This window comes from Watersipora subatra, chromosome 2 (assembly GCF_963576615.1).
Source record: "Watersipora subatra chromosome 2, tzWatSuba1.1, whole genome shotgun sequence".
Taxonomy (NCBI): Eukaryota; Metazoa; Bryozoa; class Gymnolaemata; order Cheilostomatida; family Watersiporidae; genus Watersipora; species Watersipora subatra.
Genome location: NC_088709.1, coordinates 2,546,246 through 2,569,346, shown reverse-complemented (window position 1 = coordinate 2,569,346; position 23,101 = coordinate 2,546,246). Strand labels below are relative to the sequence as shown.

At 39.2% G+C, this 23,101-nt stretch overlaps 1 protein-coding gene across 1 annotated transcript; it reads right to left on the bottom strand.

Annotated features, from left to right (window-relative positions):
* Positions 1 to 4,812: 4,812 nt before the first annotated feature.
* On the bottom strand, positions 4,813 to 22,911 carry LOC137387365 (DALR anticodon-binding domain-containing protein 3-like). The gene is made up of 12 exons (XM_068073768.1): positions 22,796 to 22,911; positions 19,009 to 19,164; positions 17,555 to 17,694; positions 17,109 to 17,245; positions 14,470 to 14,597; positions 13,694 to 13,780; positions 13,085 to 13,217; positions 10,539 to 10,742; positions 10,291 to 10,349; positions 9,493 to 9,603; positions 8,599 to 8,667; positions 4,813 to 6,366 (listed from the first exon to the last, which is right to left on the bottom strand). The coding sequence occupies exons 1-12, from the start codon at positions 22,898 to 22,900 to the stop codon at positions 6,247 to 6,249; spliced, it is 1,449 nt and encodes a 482-aa protein (XP_067929869.1). The 5' UTR covers positions 22,901 to 22,911; the 3' UTR covers positions 4,813 to 6,246.
* Positions 22,912 to 23,101: the final 190 nt, after the last annotated feature.

Sequence of the window (23,101 nt, the reverse complement as noted above, 5' to 3'; positions counted from 1 at the left end):
AATGGTTTTGAACTAACAGAATGAAGCAAATTGAGTAACCCTGTGTATTTTATATCATTTGATGCAAAAGTAAGCGGGCTGAGTTTTACCATTCTGCGGCCACTTGCAAAAACATAGTAACTAAATTAACTCGCAACAACTTCAGAATTACTTATTCAACATCAAATATTGGGATCTAAGATCTCTTTTCTTCAATCAGGTAGCAATACCCAATTATCAAAAACTTTGCTGCATTATTTAATAATATCAACTGGTTAAAACCCATTATGTTCCATACAAATGTTTAGAACACGGCACAAGCATTGCTTCAGTTAGTTTTTACCTAAAACTTTTTCTATAGTTTCTTAAATGACAGAATTTTCATTGTATTGCTCAAACTAGCTATTACGAAAAACTCTCAAGGAGAAGTGGTGATCTTTCTTTCATTGTCTTATAAACCTCTGAACCAAATGAAGCAGTTTTGCAAGTTATAAACATTCTATTCGTATGAAACTGATAAAAGTAAACATTGAACCAAGCGTTCTGATAAATAGAAGAAGCTATAACTACAATAGCAAATATATAAAACTAGGAATCCAACGCAGCATATAGCAGATTAGCAGCATCAAAGCTCAGAGTTCATAACAGCAACTAGTAGGATTTTCACACCTTCGAACCACTAGGACAGCATATAAAATACATTAGCAATAATTCAAAAGTTGCTAATGCATTTTATATGTATTTATAATTTATAACGTATTTTATTAATTAGCAAACGAACACTTGAGTTTAGCAAGTCACGACTTTATAAATCACTAGTTCCGATTTTTACTAACAACAAGAAAAGTACTAGGGATTTAAAATGTACCTATATTGCTACCGGAAACGGCTGGGCAACGTTGCAACTCCACGAGCGCTCAACCCCCTCGAGGGAACTAAGGCCGATAAGCAAATTAGTGTACACGTATTGTTGTAGAAGAGACAACTCCCACGTCAATATACATGTACATGTATGCGCCGCTCAGAGGTTATTGAACCAATTTCAAACTAAAAATATTCATTTCATACTCGAAATTAAGTAAAACATGAAAGTTTCTATTAGGTACGTTTAAAATTAACCTAAAGCAACAAGTATCTACATAAAAAATTTTCAAATTCAAGATAGACAGTGTGCCCTCAGCAGAATACAATAAATTACATGAAGAGTTTGCAACGCCCAGGAGCAGAAGGGCCTGTGCAATTTTTTTGAGGTGTATGTTTTTATATTGCTCTGATGTTTGGTTTATTTATAAATATCTGCTTTTGCATACTAACAAGACGTTCTTCATTGATATCTTTATGAATTGAAAATAGCAGTTTCATTTATATTTAAATGTGCTTAAGAATATCTTCTGCAGCTTGCATTTCAAGCCTGTATAAATAAAATTTCAGCTTTGTGCCATTTTATTCAACAAATAGGTATGTTGATTTAAAAAGTTTTCTTGGTCATTTTGTAGACATATTAATAGTTTAACAAAGCAAATGCAACCTATAGAACATTCAATGAATATTTTTTTAATTTAAAATGAAATATTTTATAGAAAGTATTATGTAATGTATATTTAACATAAACTGTAGGGTACCTACTATAATAGCAACAACACAATTTAGGAACAGGGTTAATACTCCAGTCAGGTACCATGATTCGATGATTCGGATTTGAAGTGCTCTTCAGCACTCACAACAGTTAGCTAGATATCGTAGGTCTCTAACAAGCCTTCCAGTGGAAAGATGAATTCTTTGAATAAATTAAAATCTTATAATTAAGGCACTGTTTAACCAGTAAGTTAAAAAGCTGGGTAAACTGCCAGCAATGATGTAGAAGATAGAAAAAGAAAAGAGCCATTCATATCGTAGGTGTAGAGATCCGTAGCACTGTACGTCCCACTGGTCATTATAATAGTTCACCATCTTCACTTATAATAGTTTACCATCTTCACTTGAGATGAAAGCCATGGAGCCATTCATATCGTAGGTGTAGAGATCTGTAGCACTGTACGTCCCACTGGTCATTATAATAGTTCACCATCTTCACTTATAATAGTTTACCATCTTCACTTGAGATGAAAGCCATGGAGCCATTCATATCGTAGGTGTAGAGATCTGTAGCACTGTACGTCCCACTGGTCATTATAATAGTTCACCATCTTCACTTATAATAGTTTACCATCTTCACTTGAGATGAGAGCCATGGAGCCATTCATATCGTAGGTGTAGAGATCTGTAGCACTGCATGTCTCACCGGTCATTATATTAGTTCACCATCTTCACTTGAGATGAAAACCATGAAAACACAGTTATGGTGAACTAATTCTCAAATGAAGTAGAGAAATCTTGCATGAACTTTCCAAACAAAGAAGTTGTAATGCGCTGAAGATCATTTTAAAATATGGTCATTATGCTTCTTGTGTTCACTCAAATTAAATTTAAATTTCTTAAATCATATTAAAGGTCAATCCATCTAATCGCACCACAGTAAGATTGTTTGTGTATTTTATGTTGATGCCAAGCCGTTGTATCTCAATGTCATTTGGGCCCAAAGTCACTTCCCCTAAAGCCACTTTATGTTCTCCAATGGAAAAGCTATGAATTATTTTCCCTTTCCACGTTACTGCAGTGCAAGATCTCGATCAGTGCCTAGCTGTGATTGCCTTCACCACACTTAATTAAGTAAATACTACCGAATGCATGTCAATACATTGTCAGTACAACAAATAGGGTGTTTACTACCAAAGCTTCTGTTGGGCCGCAAGTATCTCACATACTCCCTACATATACCTCTTACACATATCACCATAGGGAGCAGGCTAGTGGTCTAGAGTGCGAACGACAGGTTGGGATTCATATCTCAAAACAGGCCACTGATGGTGACATGAATAACATCCAACCTCAAATTGCTCTCTGCAATTACGCATGTGTCCTTTGCCACTAGACTCAGACATGTCCAGCCTAGGTAACAGACCCACTACTTGTGCAACATGACTACATAAAACACATACAGCTTCTGTTTGCAGGAAACTCAGCAGCCATACTAGTTCTCTGAGAGATTGCTGACACACCCCCTACACATACTCCCAACCATAGGGAATCTGAACACATCTTTAGTTGCCGGCTACATTTGATGAAATGCACGATAATGGGTTTAAAGCATAGGTATATACTTGAAGCCAATTATTTGAGCTCTGAACAACAGAAACTGCATATAAAGACACTGGTGAAGGTAGAATGTGCTTCAGCCATGGTCTTTTCTAATGGAATATATCAGTAACTACCATATGAGCTCATCTTCTCTAGTATTAACTCAATTAGTGATGTGACTATAATAAACTGTAATATAATAAACTATTAATAATAAATTATTAATATCACTCTATAATAATCATGAACAAACTCAACGTTTATAACATAAAACCTGCGCTTAAAAGACAGGTGCAAGATTGGAACCAATTTAATGGGATGTTTTATTATTTGAAATAGTTTTGCTTGCCAGCTTTGTTACTATTTACATCGAGATATTGGAAAACAGTTGCTATGGTTACTGTACGCAAACGAAACTCTTTCAAAGTCATCATCAATACTAACAACCTTGTAATTTGATTTCCAACTAGGAGACATTTTCAATACATAATTTCCCAAATTATAATCCTTGCTTTTATCCATAATTGAATGGGTCGAAGCTTTGGAGAGATCTATTAGTTTCTCATTCTCAAAGTAGAATCACTCCTCTGGTTCCAAAGGGCTCCTTCACATTTTAATATAGATCTAAATATAGTTTACAACTGTTTGCATGTGCAGGAGCAGATATATATGGCTTGACTTCAACTGACCAGCAGCATGGAATTTGCATGCAGTATCAAGAGGAGATAAGTCAAAATCTTTAGTTGTTTCTGAATACTGGGATGGCGTATCATTGGCCGCTACATTTGGCATAAGTATGTTATATGTAGACATTGATTGGCTGTATGCTTATACATATATGCTATGTTTACGTACCAATATTCTAATAGTGCACTCCGGTGCGCTATATGCAAGTTTTGTTATGATGCTACATATATAGGTAATCGTACCAATGTAATCATGTGCCATGATTGCTGCTGCCGAATGAAAGAGCCTTGTCGATATTTTTGCATGTTTTAGTTTTTTGACAACCATAACATACAATATTAGACACTTCAACAGAACTTGAGGTTTGAGCAGGTTCAGCGACACGTTGCCAACAAACTGACCAATAACAGAGAACTAACTACCTGAGGTTTCAGTCTACCACTGAGGGTCGGATCGTTTTAAAATAGGTATATCCGGACAAAATATGTGATTAGCATGCATTACTTAAAGTATTCTGATATATAGGCGTGGCTTATTTGTGACATATAGGTGTGTCTTATCTGTGATGTATAGGTGTGTCTTATCTGTGATATATAGGTGTCTTATCTGTGATATATGGGTGTTTTATCTGTGATATATAGGTGTCTTATCTGTAATATATAGGTGTGTCTTATCTGTGATATATAGGTGTGTCTTACCTGTGATATATGGGTGTGTCTTATCTATGATATATGTGTGTGTGTATTATCTGTGATATATAATAAGTGTGTCTTATCTGCGATATATGGGTGGGTGTGTCTTGTCTGTGATATATAGGTGTGTCTCATCTGTGATATATAGGCGTGTTTTATCTATGATATATAGGCGTGTTTTCTCTGTCATATATAGGTGTGTTTTCTCTGTGATATATGGGTGTGTCTTATCTGTGATATATAGGCATGGCTTATCTGTTATAATTATTTGGGCCTATCCTAGCCAGGAAAATTATGAGTGAATTTTGGAGCACCCAATGACACCCCTATTTATAGTTTGAAAAGTGATAAACTACAACAGCTATTTAATCCTAGAATCATACCATAGCCTTAGAAGTGTACAACGGCCCCAAAACTAGATATTAACCAAAAAACTGAACAGTAGTAATTAAGCTAACTACTGTAATCTTGTTCTGATGTAAGTGTTACAATGAAAAAGTCACATACACAGGAAGATATTGCCAGTTTTTTCAAACTAGTAGAAGTTGAAAACCAATGATATATCAAATGAACTTGGTGCTACAATAAGCAATAGAATGAATAGATACTAGCATAACGATTAATTACAGGAGTCAAAAGGTTTCAATAATTTGGAGCCGAATATTTCCAAAATTAGAGTTTAGTAGCAACCAAAATTGCTTATAAAATAATTCAAACAGGAAAACAATTTTGGAACATAATTCAACTAAATATATTCTATACAAAAAGTAACAGTTTATTTGCCTTTTGCCCACCACTGCTGACAACTGCTGACTGCACACAGCGTACTTATTAAATATCGAAAAGATTTACAATGAGGCCAAATTAGTATTAATACCTAGTAATAAACCTTATACAATTCAATTCCAACTGCATCTCACATGTCACAAACATCATAACATAGACACCTTACACAAATACCTCACGTGTAACACCTAGCATGTCAAAGATGTCTGAACATGCATATTTCACATATACATCTGTCACATACCACCTTATGTAGACATCTTGACAAATAGTCAATGACCTCATGACCTCATGACATCTCAATATTATTGTGCTACCTCATAAAATTTCCTGGCATAGACATCCAATATGCATGTCTCACATAGACATCTAATATGCATGTCTCATATAGACCTTTTATATGCATGTCTCATATAGACATATAATATGCATGTCTCATATAGACATCTAATATGCATGTCTCACATAGACATCTAATATGCATGTCTCACATAGACATTAGTATGCATGTCTCATATAGACCTCTTATATGCATGTCTCATATAGACCTCCAATATGCATGTCTCACATAGACATTAGTATGCATGTCTCATATAGACATCTAATATGCATGTCTCATATGGACATCTAATATGCAGGTCTCATATAGACATCTAATATGCATGTCTCATATAGACATCTTATATGCATGTCTCATATAGACATCTAATATGCATGTCTCATATAGACATCTAATATGCATGTCTCACATAGACCTCTTATATGCATGTCTCATATAGACATCCAATATGCATGTCTAATATAGACATTAATATGCATGTCTCATATAGACATTAATATGCATGTCTCACATAAACACCCAACATGCACATCTCACATAGACATCTTACATGCACATCTCACATAAACACCCAACATGGACACTTCACATCGACTCAAAAGCCTGAATAGACACGAGCGAAAGTCCATCAATGAGTATCCGTTGGACAAGCTTGAGTAGCCAGAGTCGGGCCATCATGGTTGGCATCAGGTGGGCACGACTCTCCTGTAATACCATAGTTCGCTAATACTAGTTAGGAAAATTGTACGATAGAATTAGCTCACAGGTAGTTTGGTTACCTAGTAAGAAGACAGCTTAATGCAACTGAACACAGTCATAACACGAAAGAGTAAACTATATGGTACGGTCAAGTATGGAGTAAAATTCAGCAGAACACAAGTAAAGCCTGCTAAGAGGTTATTTTATCCATACTGCATAACATCCAACTCAGTCAGCCCTTAGGTTCTAGCTATTGCTTTATCTGTCTAGCTCTCCTGTGAACTGTGATTATATTATTCAATGTCATTTCATGAAGGTTTTAGTTAGAGGACAAATAGTTGCACTAAAAGAAAAACAAAATGTAATTGGGCTATGCATACGGAATTCAGTGCAAGGGTGCTTTGAGACTCCCTATGTATGCCCCAGGGAGCTTTGAGACTCCCTATGTATGCCTCAGGGAGCTTTGAGACTCCCTATGTATTCCCCATGGTGCTTTGAGACTCCTTATGTATGCCCCAGGGTGCTTTGAGACTTCTTATGTATGTCCCAGGGTGCTTTGAGACTCCCTATGTATTCTCCAGGGTGCTTTGAGACTCCATATGTATGCCCCATGGTGCTTTGAGACTCCTTATGTATGCCCCATGGTGCTTTGAGACTCCCTATGTATTCCCCAAGGTGCTTTGAGACTTCATATGTATGCCCCAAGGTGCTTTGAGACTCCTTATGTATGCCCCAGGGTGCTTTGAGACTCCTTATGTATTCCCCAGGGTGCTTTGAGACTCCCTATGTATGCCCCAGGGTGCTTTGAGACTCCTTATGTATGCCCCAGGGTGCTTTGAGACTCCCTATGTATGCCCTAGGGTGCTTTGAGACTCCTTATGTTTGCCCTAGGATGCTTTGAGACTCCCTATGTATGCCCCAGGGAGCTTTGATACTCCCTATGTATGCCAAAGGGTGCTTTGAGACTCCTTATGTATGCCCCATGGTGCTTTGAGACTCCCTATGTATTCCCCATGGTGCTTTGAGACTCCTTATGTATGCCCCATGGTGCTTTGAGACTCCTTATGTATGCCCCAGGGTGCTTTGAGACTCCCTATGTATTCCCCATGGTGCTTTGAGACTCCCTATGTATTCCCCATGGTGCTTTGAGACTCCTTATGTATGCCCCATGGTGCTTTGAGACTCCTTATGTATGCCCCAGAGTGCTTTGAGACTCCCTATGTATTCCCCAGGGAGCTTTGAGACTCCCTATGTATGCCCCAGGGTGCTTTGAGACTCCCTATGTATGCCCCAGGGTGCTTTGAGACTCCTTATGTATTCCCCATGGTGCTTTGAGACTCCTTATGTATGCCCCAGGGTGCTTTGAGACTCCCTATGTATTCCCCATGGTGCTTTGAGACTCCCTATGTATTCCCCATGGTGCTTTGAGACTCCTTATGTATGCCCCATGGTGCTTTGAGACTCCCTATGTATTCCCCAGGGTGCTTTGAGACTCCATATGTATGCCCCAGGGTGCTTTGAGACTCCTTATGTATGCCCCAGGGTGCTTTGAGACTCCCTATGTATGACCCTCTGAGGTATGGATGCAAATATCTGACATGAACAGTAAATATGCAATGAGCATTGAGCAATCACCAAGTCCAACACAGCCAGATACTCTGCCATTTACTCACGATCACTATGGTAATTGTGCTACTGAGGAGATGTAAAATTATATAATATGACTTTAGTAATCATTTGTCTGTAGTACTGCAGGTGATCAGCTATTCTAGCTTACAGACATTGAATATTGATGGAACCTCAAGGCATCTCATCAGTGATGCATTATGGAGACCTACCCATTGTCTCTGTCAATATTCCGTCCTTCCCTCCCCTCCCGTACCATTGTGTGTACACCTATTACTATTATCGCAATGCTCGAGGGATAACCATCTCAAATGTAAATGGAAACCGTCTACACATACTATCTACAGATACCTCCTACACATGATGCCTACACACTCTTCCTCTACACGGACTTCATACACATACCCACTAAAGCTAGGGAGTGACTTATCTAATGCACGCCGAGTGCATCAGGTAAAGCTCCATGTATGAAGTTGTCTATGATGTACATATTTTACTATAATTTGGGGCAGTAACAGTATTCTGAAGCTAGGTTGCTATAACAACGAGACTCCCGGATGTTAACAGTTATATTGTTTGCAAGAGCTGCCATGTTTTGTCTCTGATACTCACCCCTAGAATATGAGTTCTGCTGTAGTAGGTACTCAGGTCTCTACTCAGGCTATGCAATAACTTCACAACCTGTGTAACAGCTCAATAGTGTTGACACCGATTCATAGATATAACATCTGCTGTCTCATAGAGCTAACATATTCTACGCACCTCATATATGAGTTCAGAGACAAAGATCGATAAAAGCTTAGAGTAATTATGTCCAAAATGTTATAAGAAAATTATAAAGAATCATAAAATGGTAATGCAACCGATCATGCATGTTGTAGTCCCAACCGGTTGGTAAAGTCCTCTGGATAACAATTCAAATAACAGTTCAGACTATGATTGTTAGCAATATAGCTTGCTTTTCACCTCCGTACAAGGTACCAGTTAATGCCACGCTTCATCATGCAATAAACTATTTCATGCAACAATTATCACTGGTTTCTGAAGACTATACTAGAAGACAAGACTAAGAAATAAACTGGGCATGACATGATCACAATGTATGACATGGGTCAAGTATGCTAATGAAGCTTACTACCATGAGAAGGCAACTTATAATAGTGTTGAGTACTAATGGCAGGAGAGGGCAAAGTAACCAGAGACCAGCAAAATAATAACATCCAGTTTAGAACAACAATTCAAGTCTTAGGAAAGTTTCAACCCAACACATACGAGTATACATACGACACATACAATGCATACGAGCAGGCAGAGCAGTAAGGCTTAACAACGCTCCAAGGATGTGCCTGCAGTACCTGAACATTGTTCCCATAGTTCGGACTATAGTCTCAGACTAGCGGGTTATCCACATAGACATGATATGAAGTGAGTGAGGAGTTTTGTTCGACTTGCTAAGTACTGTGTTTCAGCTCTAGGATACACAACTGAGTGAGTTATTGTGGATACCTGGGAAAGTTGAGCTGAGCATAAAGTTGCCTCCTCTGTCACACTGATGGATAATTCCTGTACCAGCTGAGGGTACACTCCAACATAATGGAATACGAGCCCCCATTCATCCTGAAGAATTAAGGCTATATAAAAGGTAGCATAGACATCAAAGAGATAGCAATATAAAACGAAAAACAGATCTGCATGGAAGTCAGTGGCTTCAGAAGTCATGAAGTCTTCTGACTTCAGTGGATGTCAGTAATAAGCCTAAACGATAAGACACTCATTGTCGAAATGATCGACTGCAAGAGAGAAAGATAAACATCAACATACTCAAACCAATAATTTCGCCAATTTTAGAAATACAATAAATCATGCTCAAAGATAAAGAAGAAATAAAAACCATCCTTCATGAAACTATGCGTTTGACAAGACCAACAATTCCATGTAGCATTGTCAAGACAACCAGTAAACACCCTAAAGGTGCCACTATTATACAATCATCCTCTATTACTACTTTCTATCCCCTCTCCTCACCTACACCTGCCTATCAGCTACTATCACATCCTACTGCATGTCACCTATTTTCTGTCACTACCTACTACGTGATAATATCACCTACTATTATTCTTCATTTCCTACTACCACCTACATGCTCCCATTATTGGTTGATAATAGCACTTTCTGTCCTTGAAAGACTTTTTCTTAAATGTTTGGTAGCTATATTATTAAAGGCATTCTACTCCAAGCTATACTAGCGACTAGATCAGAGGCTTTCGGAAAAAATGTTTCCCTTAGCATGAGGCCAGCACTTACCTCACTTTTTAATAAAGACAAATCCACATCCTCCAAAGCTGGTAAAGCAGGATACACACCTATAATTATACAAAGCAACAGAGGCTATGTACAGCAAAGAACATGCTCACAACCAGAATCAGTAAAAACTATGTTGCCTCTTTTCAGTACAGAATTAAATTCAACATGCCAGCACTTTTACAACGCTTGCCACTCTAAGCACCTTCATACCATGTCTTGAATACTAAGAGGTGTTCACTATTGCTCACCATCCTTAACTTGTTGCTCAAAGTTCTTAAAGAGAGTTGCAAGGCGAGAGCAGTTGTAGAGAACGAATGATCCGATTTTGATGTCACTTCCTTTCTCCCAGTCAGTAGCCAAAGAAGCTGTTTGTTTGGGTGATCGTGACAGCAGCTCAAATTTCAATGAGGCCAAAGCTAGTTCAGCTATCCTTTCACTCCAAAACTGTCCTTCTGCATGAGACAAAAATGCAAGCAAGTACACCAAACATGACCAAGATAAAAGCTTGTAAGTGAAAACTTGTTACCATAAAGTGCAAGTTTTCACACTTCGGAAAAACCTTGAAAAATAAAGTTAATCCATTCTGATATTTGTTTTGCATGTTGAAAGAAACATACAGATACAGTATGTTGGAGCAAATATATATACAGTATGTTGGAGCAAATATTCTTCTGAGAGCTGAGAGTTGTATTTGGTTTGATTAATCTCAAAGCTAAAAAAACAAAAATAAATACTTCAAGTAGATACTTATACCAGTAAAAGGAATGCGTTATATAAAACAACGTGAAACACTAAATGCTAAAACCTATATTGATGATCAGTAAAAAAGAGGTTTCTAACGCTACTTGACACTAGAGGGAAGTGTATGAAATAGATTCAGAGGTAGAGTGAGTGGTAGATTCAGTGGTAGAGTGAGTGGTAGATTCAGTGGTAGAGTGAGCGGTAGATTCAGAGGTAGAGTGAGTGGTAGAGTCAGAGGTAGAGTGAGTGGTAGATTCAGAGGTAGAGCGAGTGGTAGATTCAGTGGTAGAGTGAGTGGTAGATTCAGTGGTAGAGTGAGTGGTAGATTCAGAGATAGAGTGAGTGGTAGATTCAGTGGTAGAGCGAGTGGTAGATTCAGTGGTAGAGTGAGTGGTAGATTCAGAGGTAGAGTGAGTGGTAGATTCAGTGGTAGAGTGAGTGGTAAATTCAGAGGTAGAGTGAGTGGTAGAGTGAGTGGTAGATTCAGTGGTAGAGTGAGTGGTAGATTCAGTGGTAGAGTGAGTGGTAGATTCAGAGGTAGAGTGAGTGGTAGAGTGAGTGGTAGATTCAGTGGTAGAGTGAGTGGTAGATTCAGTGGTAGAGTGAGTGGTAGATTCAGTGGTAGAGTGAGTGGTAGATTCAGTGGTAGAGTGAGTGGTAGATTCAGAGGTAGAGTGAGTGGTAGATTCAGTGGTAGAGTGAGTGGTAGATTCAGTGGTAGAGTGAGTGGTAGATTCAGTGGTAGAGTGAGTGGTAGATTCAGTGGTAGAGTGAGTGGTAGATTCAGTGGTAGAGTGAGTGGTAGATTCAGTGGTAGAGTGAGTGGTAGAGTCAGAGGTAGAGTGAGTGGTAGATTCAGTGGTAGAGTGAGTGGTAGATTCAGTGGTAGAGTGAGTGGTAGATTCAGAGGTAGAGTGAGTGGTAGATTCAGTGGTAGAGTGAGTGGTAGATTCAGTGGTAGAGTGAGTGGTAGATTCAGAGGTAGAGTGAGTGGTAGATTCAGTGGTAGAGTGAGTGGTAGATTCAGTGGTAGAGTGAGTGGTAGATTCAGTGGTAGAGTGAGTGGTAGATTCAGAGGTAGAGTGAGTGGTAGATTCAGTGGTAGAGTGAGTGGTAGATTCAGTGGTAGAGTGAGTGGTAGATTCAGTGGTAGAGTGAGTGGTAGATTCAGTGGTAGAGTGAGTGGTAGATTCAGTGGTAGAGTGAGTGGTAGATTCAGAGGTAGAGTGAGTGGTAGATTCAGTGGTAGAGTGAGTGGTAGATTCAGTGGTAGAGTGAGTGGTAGATTCAGTGGTAGAGTGAGTGGTAGATGCAGAGGTAGAGTGAGTGGTAGATTCAGTGGTAGAGTGAGTGGTAGATTCAGTGGTAGAGTGAGTGGTAGATTCAGTGGTAGAGTGAGTGGTAGAGTCAGAGGTAGAGTGAGTGGTAGATTCAGTGGTAGAGTGAGTGGTAGATTCAGTGGTAGAGTGAGTGGTAGATTCAGAGGTAGAGTGAGTGGTAGATTCAGTGGTAGAGTGAGTGGTAGATTCAGTGGTAGAGTGAGTGGTAGATTCAGAGGTAGAGTGAATGGTAGATTCAGCGGTAGAGTGAGTGGTAGATTCAGAGGTAGAGTGAGTGGTAGATTCAGTGGTAGAGTGAGTGGTAGATTCAGAGGTAGAGTGAGTGGTAGATTCAGTGGTAGAGTGAGTGGTAGATTCAGTGGTAGAGTGAGTGGTAGATTCAGAGATAGAGTGAGTGGTAGAGTGAGTGGTAGATTCAGAGGTAGAATGAGCGGTAGATTCAGTGGTAGAGTGAGTGGTAGATTCAGTGGTAGAGTGAGTGGTAGATTCAGAGGTAGAGTGAGTGGTAGACTCAGTGGTAGAGTGAGTGGCAGATATTTTTGTATATTTGTAGAACTTTGACACTTACCATGCAAAACAACACAAAACATGCTGACTATTAGCAGGATGACAAGAGAAGCGTTCAACGCCGGTGAGATAAGTGAAGCTAAAATGAAATAAGAGTACAAAAGGGACTATCCTTTAGACCTCAAGATAAGCAATAAAAAGCCCACCATGCACTGCAGTGCCATATTTTTCTTCTGATGATTTCTTCAGATACTCCCATCTGCTTTCTGTTAGGGTCTTAAGGGTGCCAGGTGGAGATAATTTTACAGAACCAACTTCCAGCACTTGCTGCTTTTCAGCCTACATATAATGAGCTTTTATACAATAATTGAAAACAACAGAACGATGAGCTGATTGTGTAGATGTAAACTATTTGCATACGTAAAAGAGGTACAACATGTGCTATCATAAGCAACCCCAACTACGTAACTCCAACATGAGTTGTATACTAGTTGCCTCTTTCCTGAATGTCTACACTTCAATACTTGATCTTTGCGCATGCATAAAGCCAACAGCAAGGCTTCTGTTCAGTGAATATGCTCAAGTCAAAAAAAAATGTCACAGAAGACACTTATCACTACTCCGGGTAATTACAAATAGTTGTAAAGATAGCCAATGATTCTTAAATAGTATCATAAAATAAAAAAGAGATATTGAATCTAGATTGCAGTAGATTCTAGTTGCACAATATCAGTTTTGAGAACAAGCCAGAGATTACAGCTGACAACAGACATGAATTACTAGTGCTTGCGCAAGAATGGTTTTAAAACACTTACCAAGCCATCCGTAAGAAGATCAAAGATAACCAGCATGATTTGATGTTGGTAGGACTGGGAAGGGCTGAGAATATGATAGCACACAGTCTACAAGATAACGCGCTTACTGATTTGCTGTGAAAATAAGTCTAGAATTACTGGACAATTATACTGACTAGGATCAAAGACTATTGATTCTCTGTGTTACCTGAAGTCTAATTCCCATATCGAATGCAAGACCCCGGCGGTAATCTTGCCCAGCAAAACACTTGCGGCACTAGGCTCGGAAGATAATGCTCACATGAGGATGCGTCACTAGTGATCGCATAAAAATGGCCGCTAGTCATGACGTCTTGAAAGTGCTGACTTTCATCTGTATAGAGCATTTTGGAGAGGTTGTGCCTGCGGCTCTTTGCGAAAGTTGAACAGCGCTGAACTCTTGCCTTGACAACTGGCAACTACCGGCAGTACTCAGCGCGTAGGGTCACATTTCACCACTGATAGCCCCGCGGTGCTGTCACCGATGCATGCGGCGTATATGGGAACCAGACCTAAGCAACCCTACCAATGAGTTCAGTCCATCGGTTACATGAGCTACTCGTACATGCGTATCATGCATAACAGCCTTGACATCTTTCAAATAGAATAAAAGTAATTTCCGAAGTGTCAGTGTTAAACATACCTTTAAGAGATGGCTAAAGTAACATATAACTATTCTTCACTCAGTCGCAGGTATGAAACAGATGAGTCAGACTGGAACTGAGGCACTACTAAGATATCAAACTATAAACACAAACCTTGGTAGAGCTAAGTAGAATGCATAACTGTCTAAAGATTCCGGAGTCTTCTACAAGTCTCCATTTGTTGAGAGAATTCCCTTGAATTGACAATGTTTCTGGAAATTGTACATTCCAGCTATGATCATCTGAAATGGTTGAAGCGTGTGAGACATCCACCAAAACATAAAAGAGTACGGTAAAACATTGACCACCCTCAGATTTTGAAGCAAATATTTTTATAGGAATAAATTTTGTTTGGTTTGTTCGAGAGGTGAGAAAGACAATAATATATACTTTATACAAACATATATGAGACTGAATCAAACACATTTATATAACTACTAGCTGTGCTACCCGGCATTGTCTGGGTATTAAAAACCAGCTAATAAACAATGAGAGGTAATGAGAGTTGCCTGCCGCTTACTATTAGCCTGGCCCATTGCCAATGGATAATTTGAGTAAGCTTACTAATAAGAGCAACCGCTTTTCTATTTGCTCCCATGTAGTGACACATATCGCCTAATGAATAAATCAAGCTCGTGTGGCTGAATTGGTAAGGCGCCAGACTGGTGAACCAGAGGGTCCGAGATCAATCTTCTGCGATACGGACTCTTTATTTGAAGATTTTAATAGCTATAGCTGGAACTTCACACAAACTTTGAGAAATATAGATTACTAGAACGATACTCGCCCTGGTAATATTGATAAGAAAATAGACAGTATACCTGCCAAAAGAGTTTAGATTCTCTGATTGCAAACAACTCGATGAGTTAGATCTCACTGATCACAGTGGAAACGAGTCAGATAGAATGATAGTAGGAAGGTTGATAATACCAGTCTGTGCAGGCAATAGCAAAAACAAATAGAGTGATAAAAAGGATACCGGACAGAAAACTGAATAATATGTGGGAAGGAACAAAACTGGACTTGGAAGTGGTATGGTGATGAATGATAAGAAGACAGCATTTGAAAATAAAGTCAGCCTACAAATGAGACAGATACAAGATTTAGCATTAGTAAACACACCCTTTCTAAACAGAAGAAAACACCTTTAATCCTCCAACAGTGGGTTAAACAACTCATTGATGAACTATATAGCCATTGGATAAATGAGAAACTAAAATAGCTGGAAGAGCTCTTGGCATGTCAAGATATATTTTTGATGGAGGATATTTGAAGATATTTGATGATGGAGGCTTTAAAAGATAACAAATATAAGCATGAGACAAGTTTTTAAAAAACTCGCTCCACGCATCTCAACTTTTGCTTGTATATAATGAGAGCATAACAGAACTAACCCTGCCTTAACTAGAAAGAACAGTGGATAGCAGGTCTAGGGTCACTGTGCCCTGTTACCCTAGACCTGTGCCCTGCTACCCTAGACCTGTGCCCTGTTACCCTAGACCTGTGCCCTGCTACCCTAGACCTGTGCCCTGTTACCCTAGACCTGTGCTCTGCTACCCTAGACCTGTGCCAGGACCGTGAACCAGTCGTAATTACTAAAATTAAAAACACACAAATCGTGCCGCAGATGCTGGGTTATAATAAAACTTCGCTCCTGACTATTTCTTCTTCCTTCTGAAAGCTTGGAGGTTATTGTTGAGGAAATCAAACAGGAAACACGGAGGGCAAGGAACACAGACTAACAAGTGATAAACCAAAGAATCATAATGAAAACTGGATAACTGGGCATTGTGTTTGGAAGAAATTGAGCTGAAAATGGATCTTCTAGCTTCATAGAAATCATGAAAAAGAGAAACTATGGAAAACCATAAAACCTGACGACTGACAGCTTGTAGCTTTACGACTGACAGCTTGTAGCATTACGACTGACAGCTTGTAGCATTACGACTGACAGCTTGTAGCGTTACGACTGACAGATTGTAGCATTACGACTGACAGCTTGTAGCATTACGACTGACAGCTTGTAGCATTACGACTGACAGCTTGTAGCATTACGACCTACAGCTTGTAGCATTACGACTGACAGCTTGTAGCATTACGTTGCAAAAGATATTGATAGACTAAGCATGTGATTAATAGGTGACTTTCTTTACAAGTTGTTACTTAGCAATTTCTATCCTATTATGCAACATATATAGCTTGCAAAAGTAAGCTGCTATTGTACTTACAGTGCCATCATACTTACTGAGCCATCATACTTACAGTGCCATCGTACTTACAGTGCCATCGTACTTACAGTGCCATCGTACTTACAGTGCCATCATACTTACAGTGCCATCAGGCTTACAGTGCCATCGTACTTACAGTGCCATCGTACTTACAGTGCCATCGTACTTACAGTGCCATCGTACTTACAGTGCCATCGTGCTTACAGTGCCATCGTGCTTACAGTGCCATCGTACTTACAGTGCCATCGTGCTTACAGTGCCATCGTACTTACAGTGCCATCGTACTTACAGTGCCATCGTACTTACAGTGCCATCGTACTTACAGTGCCATCGCACTTACAGTGCCATCGTACTTACAGTGCCATCGTGCTTACAGTGCCATCGCACTTACAGTGCCATCGTGCTTACAGTGCCATCGTACTTACAGTGCCATCGTGCTTACAGTGCCATCGTAGTTACAGCATCAATAGTAAAATAACGAAGAAAAGGTGATGAGTGAAAAAGGCCTGGTGAAGCCTTACATACCTAAAACCTCTACATGATTGCATGTAGATAGCCTAAGTCTAAGTTCTGAGGAAGGGGCTGTGTAAGTAAATGGTTCTTCATGCAGACACTTGTGAATCAAATCACTGATAGTCACATCTCCACAGGCTACAGAGCAGCTGCAACGATGGACCTACACAGTTATGCATCATACAAAACCCCACTGAATTGCTCACCGTTTGTATATACACTATACAAGATGATGACTTGCTAATAAGATGATTCTAGCATTCACACGAGCTAAATATCTCTTCTATCCTGACACATGATAGCTAGGGAAAAATAACTGTCAACAAGAGGATGAGCAGACAACTCCATAACTGACACACAAGACTACCGGAGACACCTGCTGGCTACTGCCTGTCAGTAGCATGACCTAGAATAATAGCATTCAATAACAGATGTAATTGAATAAAGATCGGACTTACACAACGCCAGAGCGTAAGAGTATGTTGTGAAGGTGCTGGGCAAAAACTAACTGTCTCAACCAATCACAACCGGCAGCATTGGAATAAGAGAGTGAGACCAGGTTGATGAAGGCTGAGCCAGTATTGCTGCCCTCATCAAACTGAAATAAAATTCATGATGTTTTTATCACTGCTGATTTAAGACAACTTACAAAATAGTATATAAAGCAATGTCATTCTTGAAAATGATCCAATGATACATTCTACAATTTTTATAAATAGCCTTAAAAATATGACATCTAGAAAAACTAACCTATATCAACATCTGAATTTTTAGCTACCTATTGGTATTGGTTGAAGAGTTAAAATTCTTCAAAAAATTGGTAAGAATTTATTGTCCAAGAATTTATGATCCAATATTACATTCAACAATTTTAAAAAATGAGTTTAAAAATATGGCATATCATAAAAAAACTAATCGGTACCATATAAATAACAACAGGCCACATCTGTATCTAGTCAGATTTCACACGCTAATCACAAGTTGAACGTGTGACATTTTTGTCTAGTCGGTGTCAAGGTTCAACCAATGGGGGACAAGTATCACCTTTGTCTAGTCATATCTCAGGTGTTCTTCATATGTTAGACAAGTATTACCTTTGTCTAGTTAATCTCAGGTGTTCTTCATATGTTAGACAGGTATCACCTTTGTCTAGTCATATCTCAGGTGTTATTCATATGGTAGACAAGTATTACCTTTGTCTAGTCATATCTCAGGTGTTTTTCATATGTTAGACAGTTATTACCTTTGTCTAGTCATACCTCAGGCGTTCTTCATATGTTAGACAAGTATTACCTTTGTCTAGTCATATCTCAGGTGTTCTTCATATGTTAGACAAGTATTACCTTTGTCTAGTCATATCTCAGGTCTTCTTCATATGTTAGACAAGTATTACCTTTTTTCTAGTCATACCTCAGGTGTTCTTCATATGTTAGACAAGTATTACCTTTGTCTAGTCATACCTCAGGTGTTCTTCATATGTTAGACAAGTATTACCTTTGTCTAGTCATACCTCAGGTGTTCTTCATATGTTAGACAAGTATTACCTTTGTCTAGTCATATCTCAGGTCTTCTTCATATGTTAGACAAGTATTACCTTTGTCTAGTCATACCTCAGGTGTTCTTCATATGTTAGACAGTTATCACCTTTAATACTTTTCTAATATATGAAGAACATTCTGACGAAATAAATATTTTGCTCAAATACAAAGCTAAAAGCTAAGCCTGTTTTGTGTTACAATTGAAACAAATTTCTTCAACAATCTTCGATTAACAATCTTTTGGTCATCAAGCTGTGGGTGAGTATATGTACTGATTCAAAGCTGGAAAAGCCAAAGTAACATAATAACTTTACCAATAATAACATAATAATGTATTAAATTCCCTAAAATCAAAAAAATGGCCTCTAACTGACCTTTGCATGAAATGTAGTTGGAAAGTGTTTAATAAACTTGGCTATAGCCTGTTTCCTGTCCAACTTGACAGTATAGTGACCACGATCATATACAATAGCTGTGGGTTTAAGTCCAGCACTCTGAAAAATCTGCCACAGCTGCTGTTCCTGGTGATTCTACAACATCCAACCCTCATGATAAAATTAGGATACCTTTCGCTGCAGCAGTGTTTGACCTTTTAGTCAGCCTTTCAGCAGGTACCTGAGTATAAATGGTGTAAGAGTGCCACTAACCTTCAAAGTCATTCAGGCTTTTTTAAAGCGTTTCAATATCCGTCTCGAAAAAAACACAATCGGCATTACAAGCTCCGCCCATAAATATGTGACAAAACCTAGCTTTTTCAGGAACGGAAGTTAGAGATGTTAGTCCGATTTAAAATAATAGAGATGGGTGTCTTAAGACCCATTATTACCTAAATTCAGCCTGTAAAATACTCTCAGTCTTTTATGAAAGGGATATAAACTATTTAAAATTGCTCGTAGCATTGTTACACAATGTTTAAATAGGCTGAACGCCGAGAAAAATGAGCTCAAAAGGCACGGTTTTATCACAAGCTAGCGTTGTTATTACACTTTTTTAAGCTCATTTTTAAATATGCATTGTTAAATAGCTTATCTACCTTTCAGAAAAGACTGAGATAATTTTAAAGCTGAATTTAGATAATAATGGATTTTAAAACACCCATCTCTATTATTCTAAATCGGTCTAAACATCCTTACTTAACTTCCGTTCCTAACAAGCTAGGTTACGTTACGTATTTATGGGCGGAGCTTGTTGTGCCGATCGTGTTGTTTTCGAGACTGATATTAAAACGCTGTAAAAAAGCCTTCATCACTCTGAAAGTTAGTGGACCAATCTTTATTTTGAGTACAAAATCGGAATCTGCGTGTCTGATTTACCTAGTAAATACAATTAAAGTTGTACGCGACAGTTATGGTTTAATCTGTACTCGCTACAGAGTCAAATTACATGAACTTATCAGTGGGCAAAATGAATAGCATGTAATTAATATTCAAAGCACAAATTGGTTCATCAAATTAGTACAAGAGTAGATGGTAAGAAAAAGGAGAGATAGTAAGCTTTGAAGGTACAACTTGAGTTCATTAGCCTAAGAAAGCAATAGATCTACTTGAACATTGATACTCCTTTGCACAAATGTCTCACATCATTTGTTGTGTTGGAAAGGCAATATACATAATCTGATTGCGTTATATTGACTTGTTAAGGAAGGTTTTTGTTTTGCACTCTAAGCTTGGTTTACATTCCAAGTGAACTAAGGCCTATTTACCTTGCCTGGTTTCATGACAGCCATCAGGGGATAGAGAAGATGCGGGTGAGAATGAGGCAATTTACTTGGTGGCGCCCTAACACCAATTGCAAAGACTTGAGAAACCATTTTGGAAAAGATTGCCCAATTTGTTGGAGGTGGGGATTAGACCTCTCACAGGAATACCGGTGTACTCGTGTCAACCGCCGTAAATGCAGACAGGAGGGGTATGAGAGGGAGCGGTGTCTCCGCATGGTCTGCAACATGTGTGAGGAAAAGGCTATGCAGTTGAGGTTTGCAGACCTCGACAGGAAGGAAAGGCAAAAGCCCCCCATTTCGAGCTCCTGCAAGAGATCCCTCTATGAAGGGACAGGCCTCAGGTTGACGGGGAGTGAGAATGGGCAGGAGTAATCCATTTGCGGTGACCTCCCTTGTCACCATCCAGCCTATAGCTGCCTTGCAACACGCAGCGAGTCCAGCTGAAATCCTTACCCTGAAGAAATCCAAGCAACGATCAGGGCCTCAGACTGTTTTCGAGGAAGAGTTGCGGGCCCTCACCAAACAGTGTGCCGCACTAAAGAGATGGTATGAGGCTGAACTAGCAGAGCTTGAGACAAGGGAGGAGCTCTGTGCAAGGAAACGGGACTATGAGAGGGTCCGGCCCCTCATGAAAATTCTGGTTTCAGCTGACTCTTTAGGCTCCCGGGCGGGGCCACGAGATTCCCAGACCTCAGAAAAGATTTGCTGCTACTGCCCTGCCACTATCTCCATCCCAGGACAGCAGCAAGGCCACGGGTGGAGACTCCAATAAAGAGTGAGACCACCGCGAGACCACAGGGCCTTCTGTCAGAACGAGACTGTGTCGTGTCACCAGCCACAAACTTGGCTACAGAAACCGTACTGAACAGGTGACTGCAGCCGGAGACCTGCTCACAGGAGACAGCGCTGAACAGGCGACTACAGCCGGAGACCTTACCTCAAAAAAAAAACTGCGCTGAGCGCTGGCAACCAGGGCCTACGAGACCCCTTCATTCATAAACTAACAAGAGAGAAAAGGGAACACTGTGGATGAGAACTTGCTACTCAAGCCTGGTGAGACCGCAGTTCATTTTCGAAAACTCTCAAATTGATATCAGGAGTGATCCCAGACTCTCACCAATATTCCGAAAGACCCCAGACTCTCAAACTTTCTTTGAAGGAAAATGTCCAGGCTCTGCCATGAAATCTTATGTTTCCATGGAAACTCGGTGTATCAGTGCGCTCTTGAGGCGTAAGTGAGAACTTCCAGGTTCGACTGACAGAGCTACCAGAGTCTAGGGGAAACCCATGTGTTCCAATGTGTACCTGGGCATGCAGAAGGTCAGTGAATAGTTGCTTACAGACTGTGCATAAAACTAGACCTTGCAGGATCTCCAAGAATACAGGTGTGAGCGCCCTCAGTAAGAAAGCCGCTATGGTTAAAGAAAGGGAGATGTGATATAATCGACTTGCTGTAACTCTGCCTTTGACCTCAAGGGACCAAAAAGCGAGACAGGAAAAGCCAGATCTTTTACTTGCCTTCTTACTGCTTTTAGTTCAGTGAGCACAAAAATGCATATTTTATCTCTTGATAGTAACGGCCCGTAAAGGTACCATGGAACTAAAAGCCCTTCAGTTCACAAATGTGGCTATCTTCGTCTCCACGAAATAAAGATCTGTTACGGGAAAGCGCTGTGACCGGGGCTGTAGTGATAGGTCTCTTGGTCACCACAGTCATAGGACCAAGCTTTCAAGACACCGAGGAAGGCCTCAGCCACCGTGAGGACACTTCAGCTACCGAGAAGAAACTGATAGATTAAGAAGAAACCAAGAAGACTAGGAAAGAGAAACGAGAGTAGAACAAAGGAAAATTGATGAAGCCTAAAATGAACGTAAAGTATAAAAAGAAGATTCCATCGTTTTGGCAGAGTGGAAAACGCACCCTCTCTGGGGCCTCTCTGCATGTTTTAAATGCGGTTTATTGGCTGTCATGCCTGTGAACTTATATATTTATTTCGTAAATATGCCAAATATATATTTCATTGGTACCTAACACTCGATGTTGTTGTTTGACTGTCTTGTGCAAAATAAAGAAAACCGGCAGTTCCCCTGACATATCAGTCAATATCATTCTGATTTAGAAATATTTATCTGAGAATACTTAAAATTTCAATGAATCTACCTTGTCAACTATCTCATGGTTTCACTAATTCAAATACGACTGCTACTGACAATGCAAGATTCAAAACTTTAACTAGCTAGCACGCATCCTTACAAATCCCTCTCTTTTCTGAATAATAACCTAACAAGTATGAGTATTTGCTGCAGTACATGAGGTCAACAGAACACTATTTTCTCATGAAAACCTCAATAATTAATATTCACAAACAAACAAACATATGTGCTACGGCAATGCTGCAGTAAGGCACAGGAATGCAACAACTACTTTGAAACTGGATTACCTTTTCATTGTCCAAAGATTTATTCAAATAAAAGCAAATATAATCAGCATTGAAACATTTTTTGTTGTTTTTGGAAATTTTAAATGTTTTATTTTGGGTTAGCATGTTGAAAAATCTTTCCCACCGGAACACACTTCAGTATAATGATTCGAAGTTACGAAGATATTTATGGTTTTGAAATATAATTTGTAAAAATAATTTAAGTTTTTTAAAATATGTAAATTAATTTTTACTAGTAAAATTATTTAAAAATCCATCATAAGTTTACACAATAGTTCGAAACCTATTTTGATCTATCGAAGCGAT

Excerpts from the sequence above, each read along its gene's own strand:
- LOC137387365 (XM_068073768.1), bottom strand. The coding sequence starts at position 22,900 with ATGCTAACCCAAAATAAAACATTTAAAATTTCCAAAAACAACAAAAAA. Across the intron at positions 19,165-22,795 it reads AATCTTTGGACAATGAAAAG|AATCACCAGGAACAGCAGCT; the intron begins GTAATCCAGTTT and ends TGGATGTTGTAG. Across the intron at positions 10,350-10,538 it reads TGAGCAACAAGTTAAGGATG|GTGTGTATCCTGCTTTACCA; the intron begins GTGAGCAATAGT and ends GTATAATTATAG.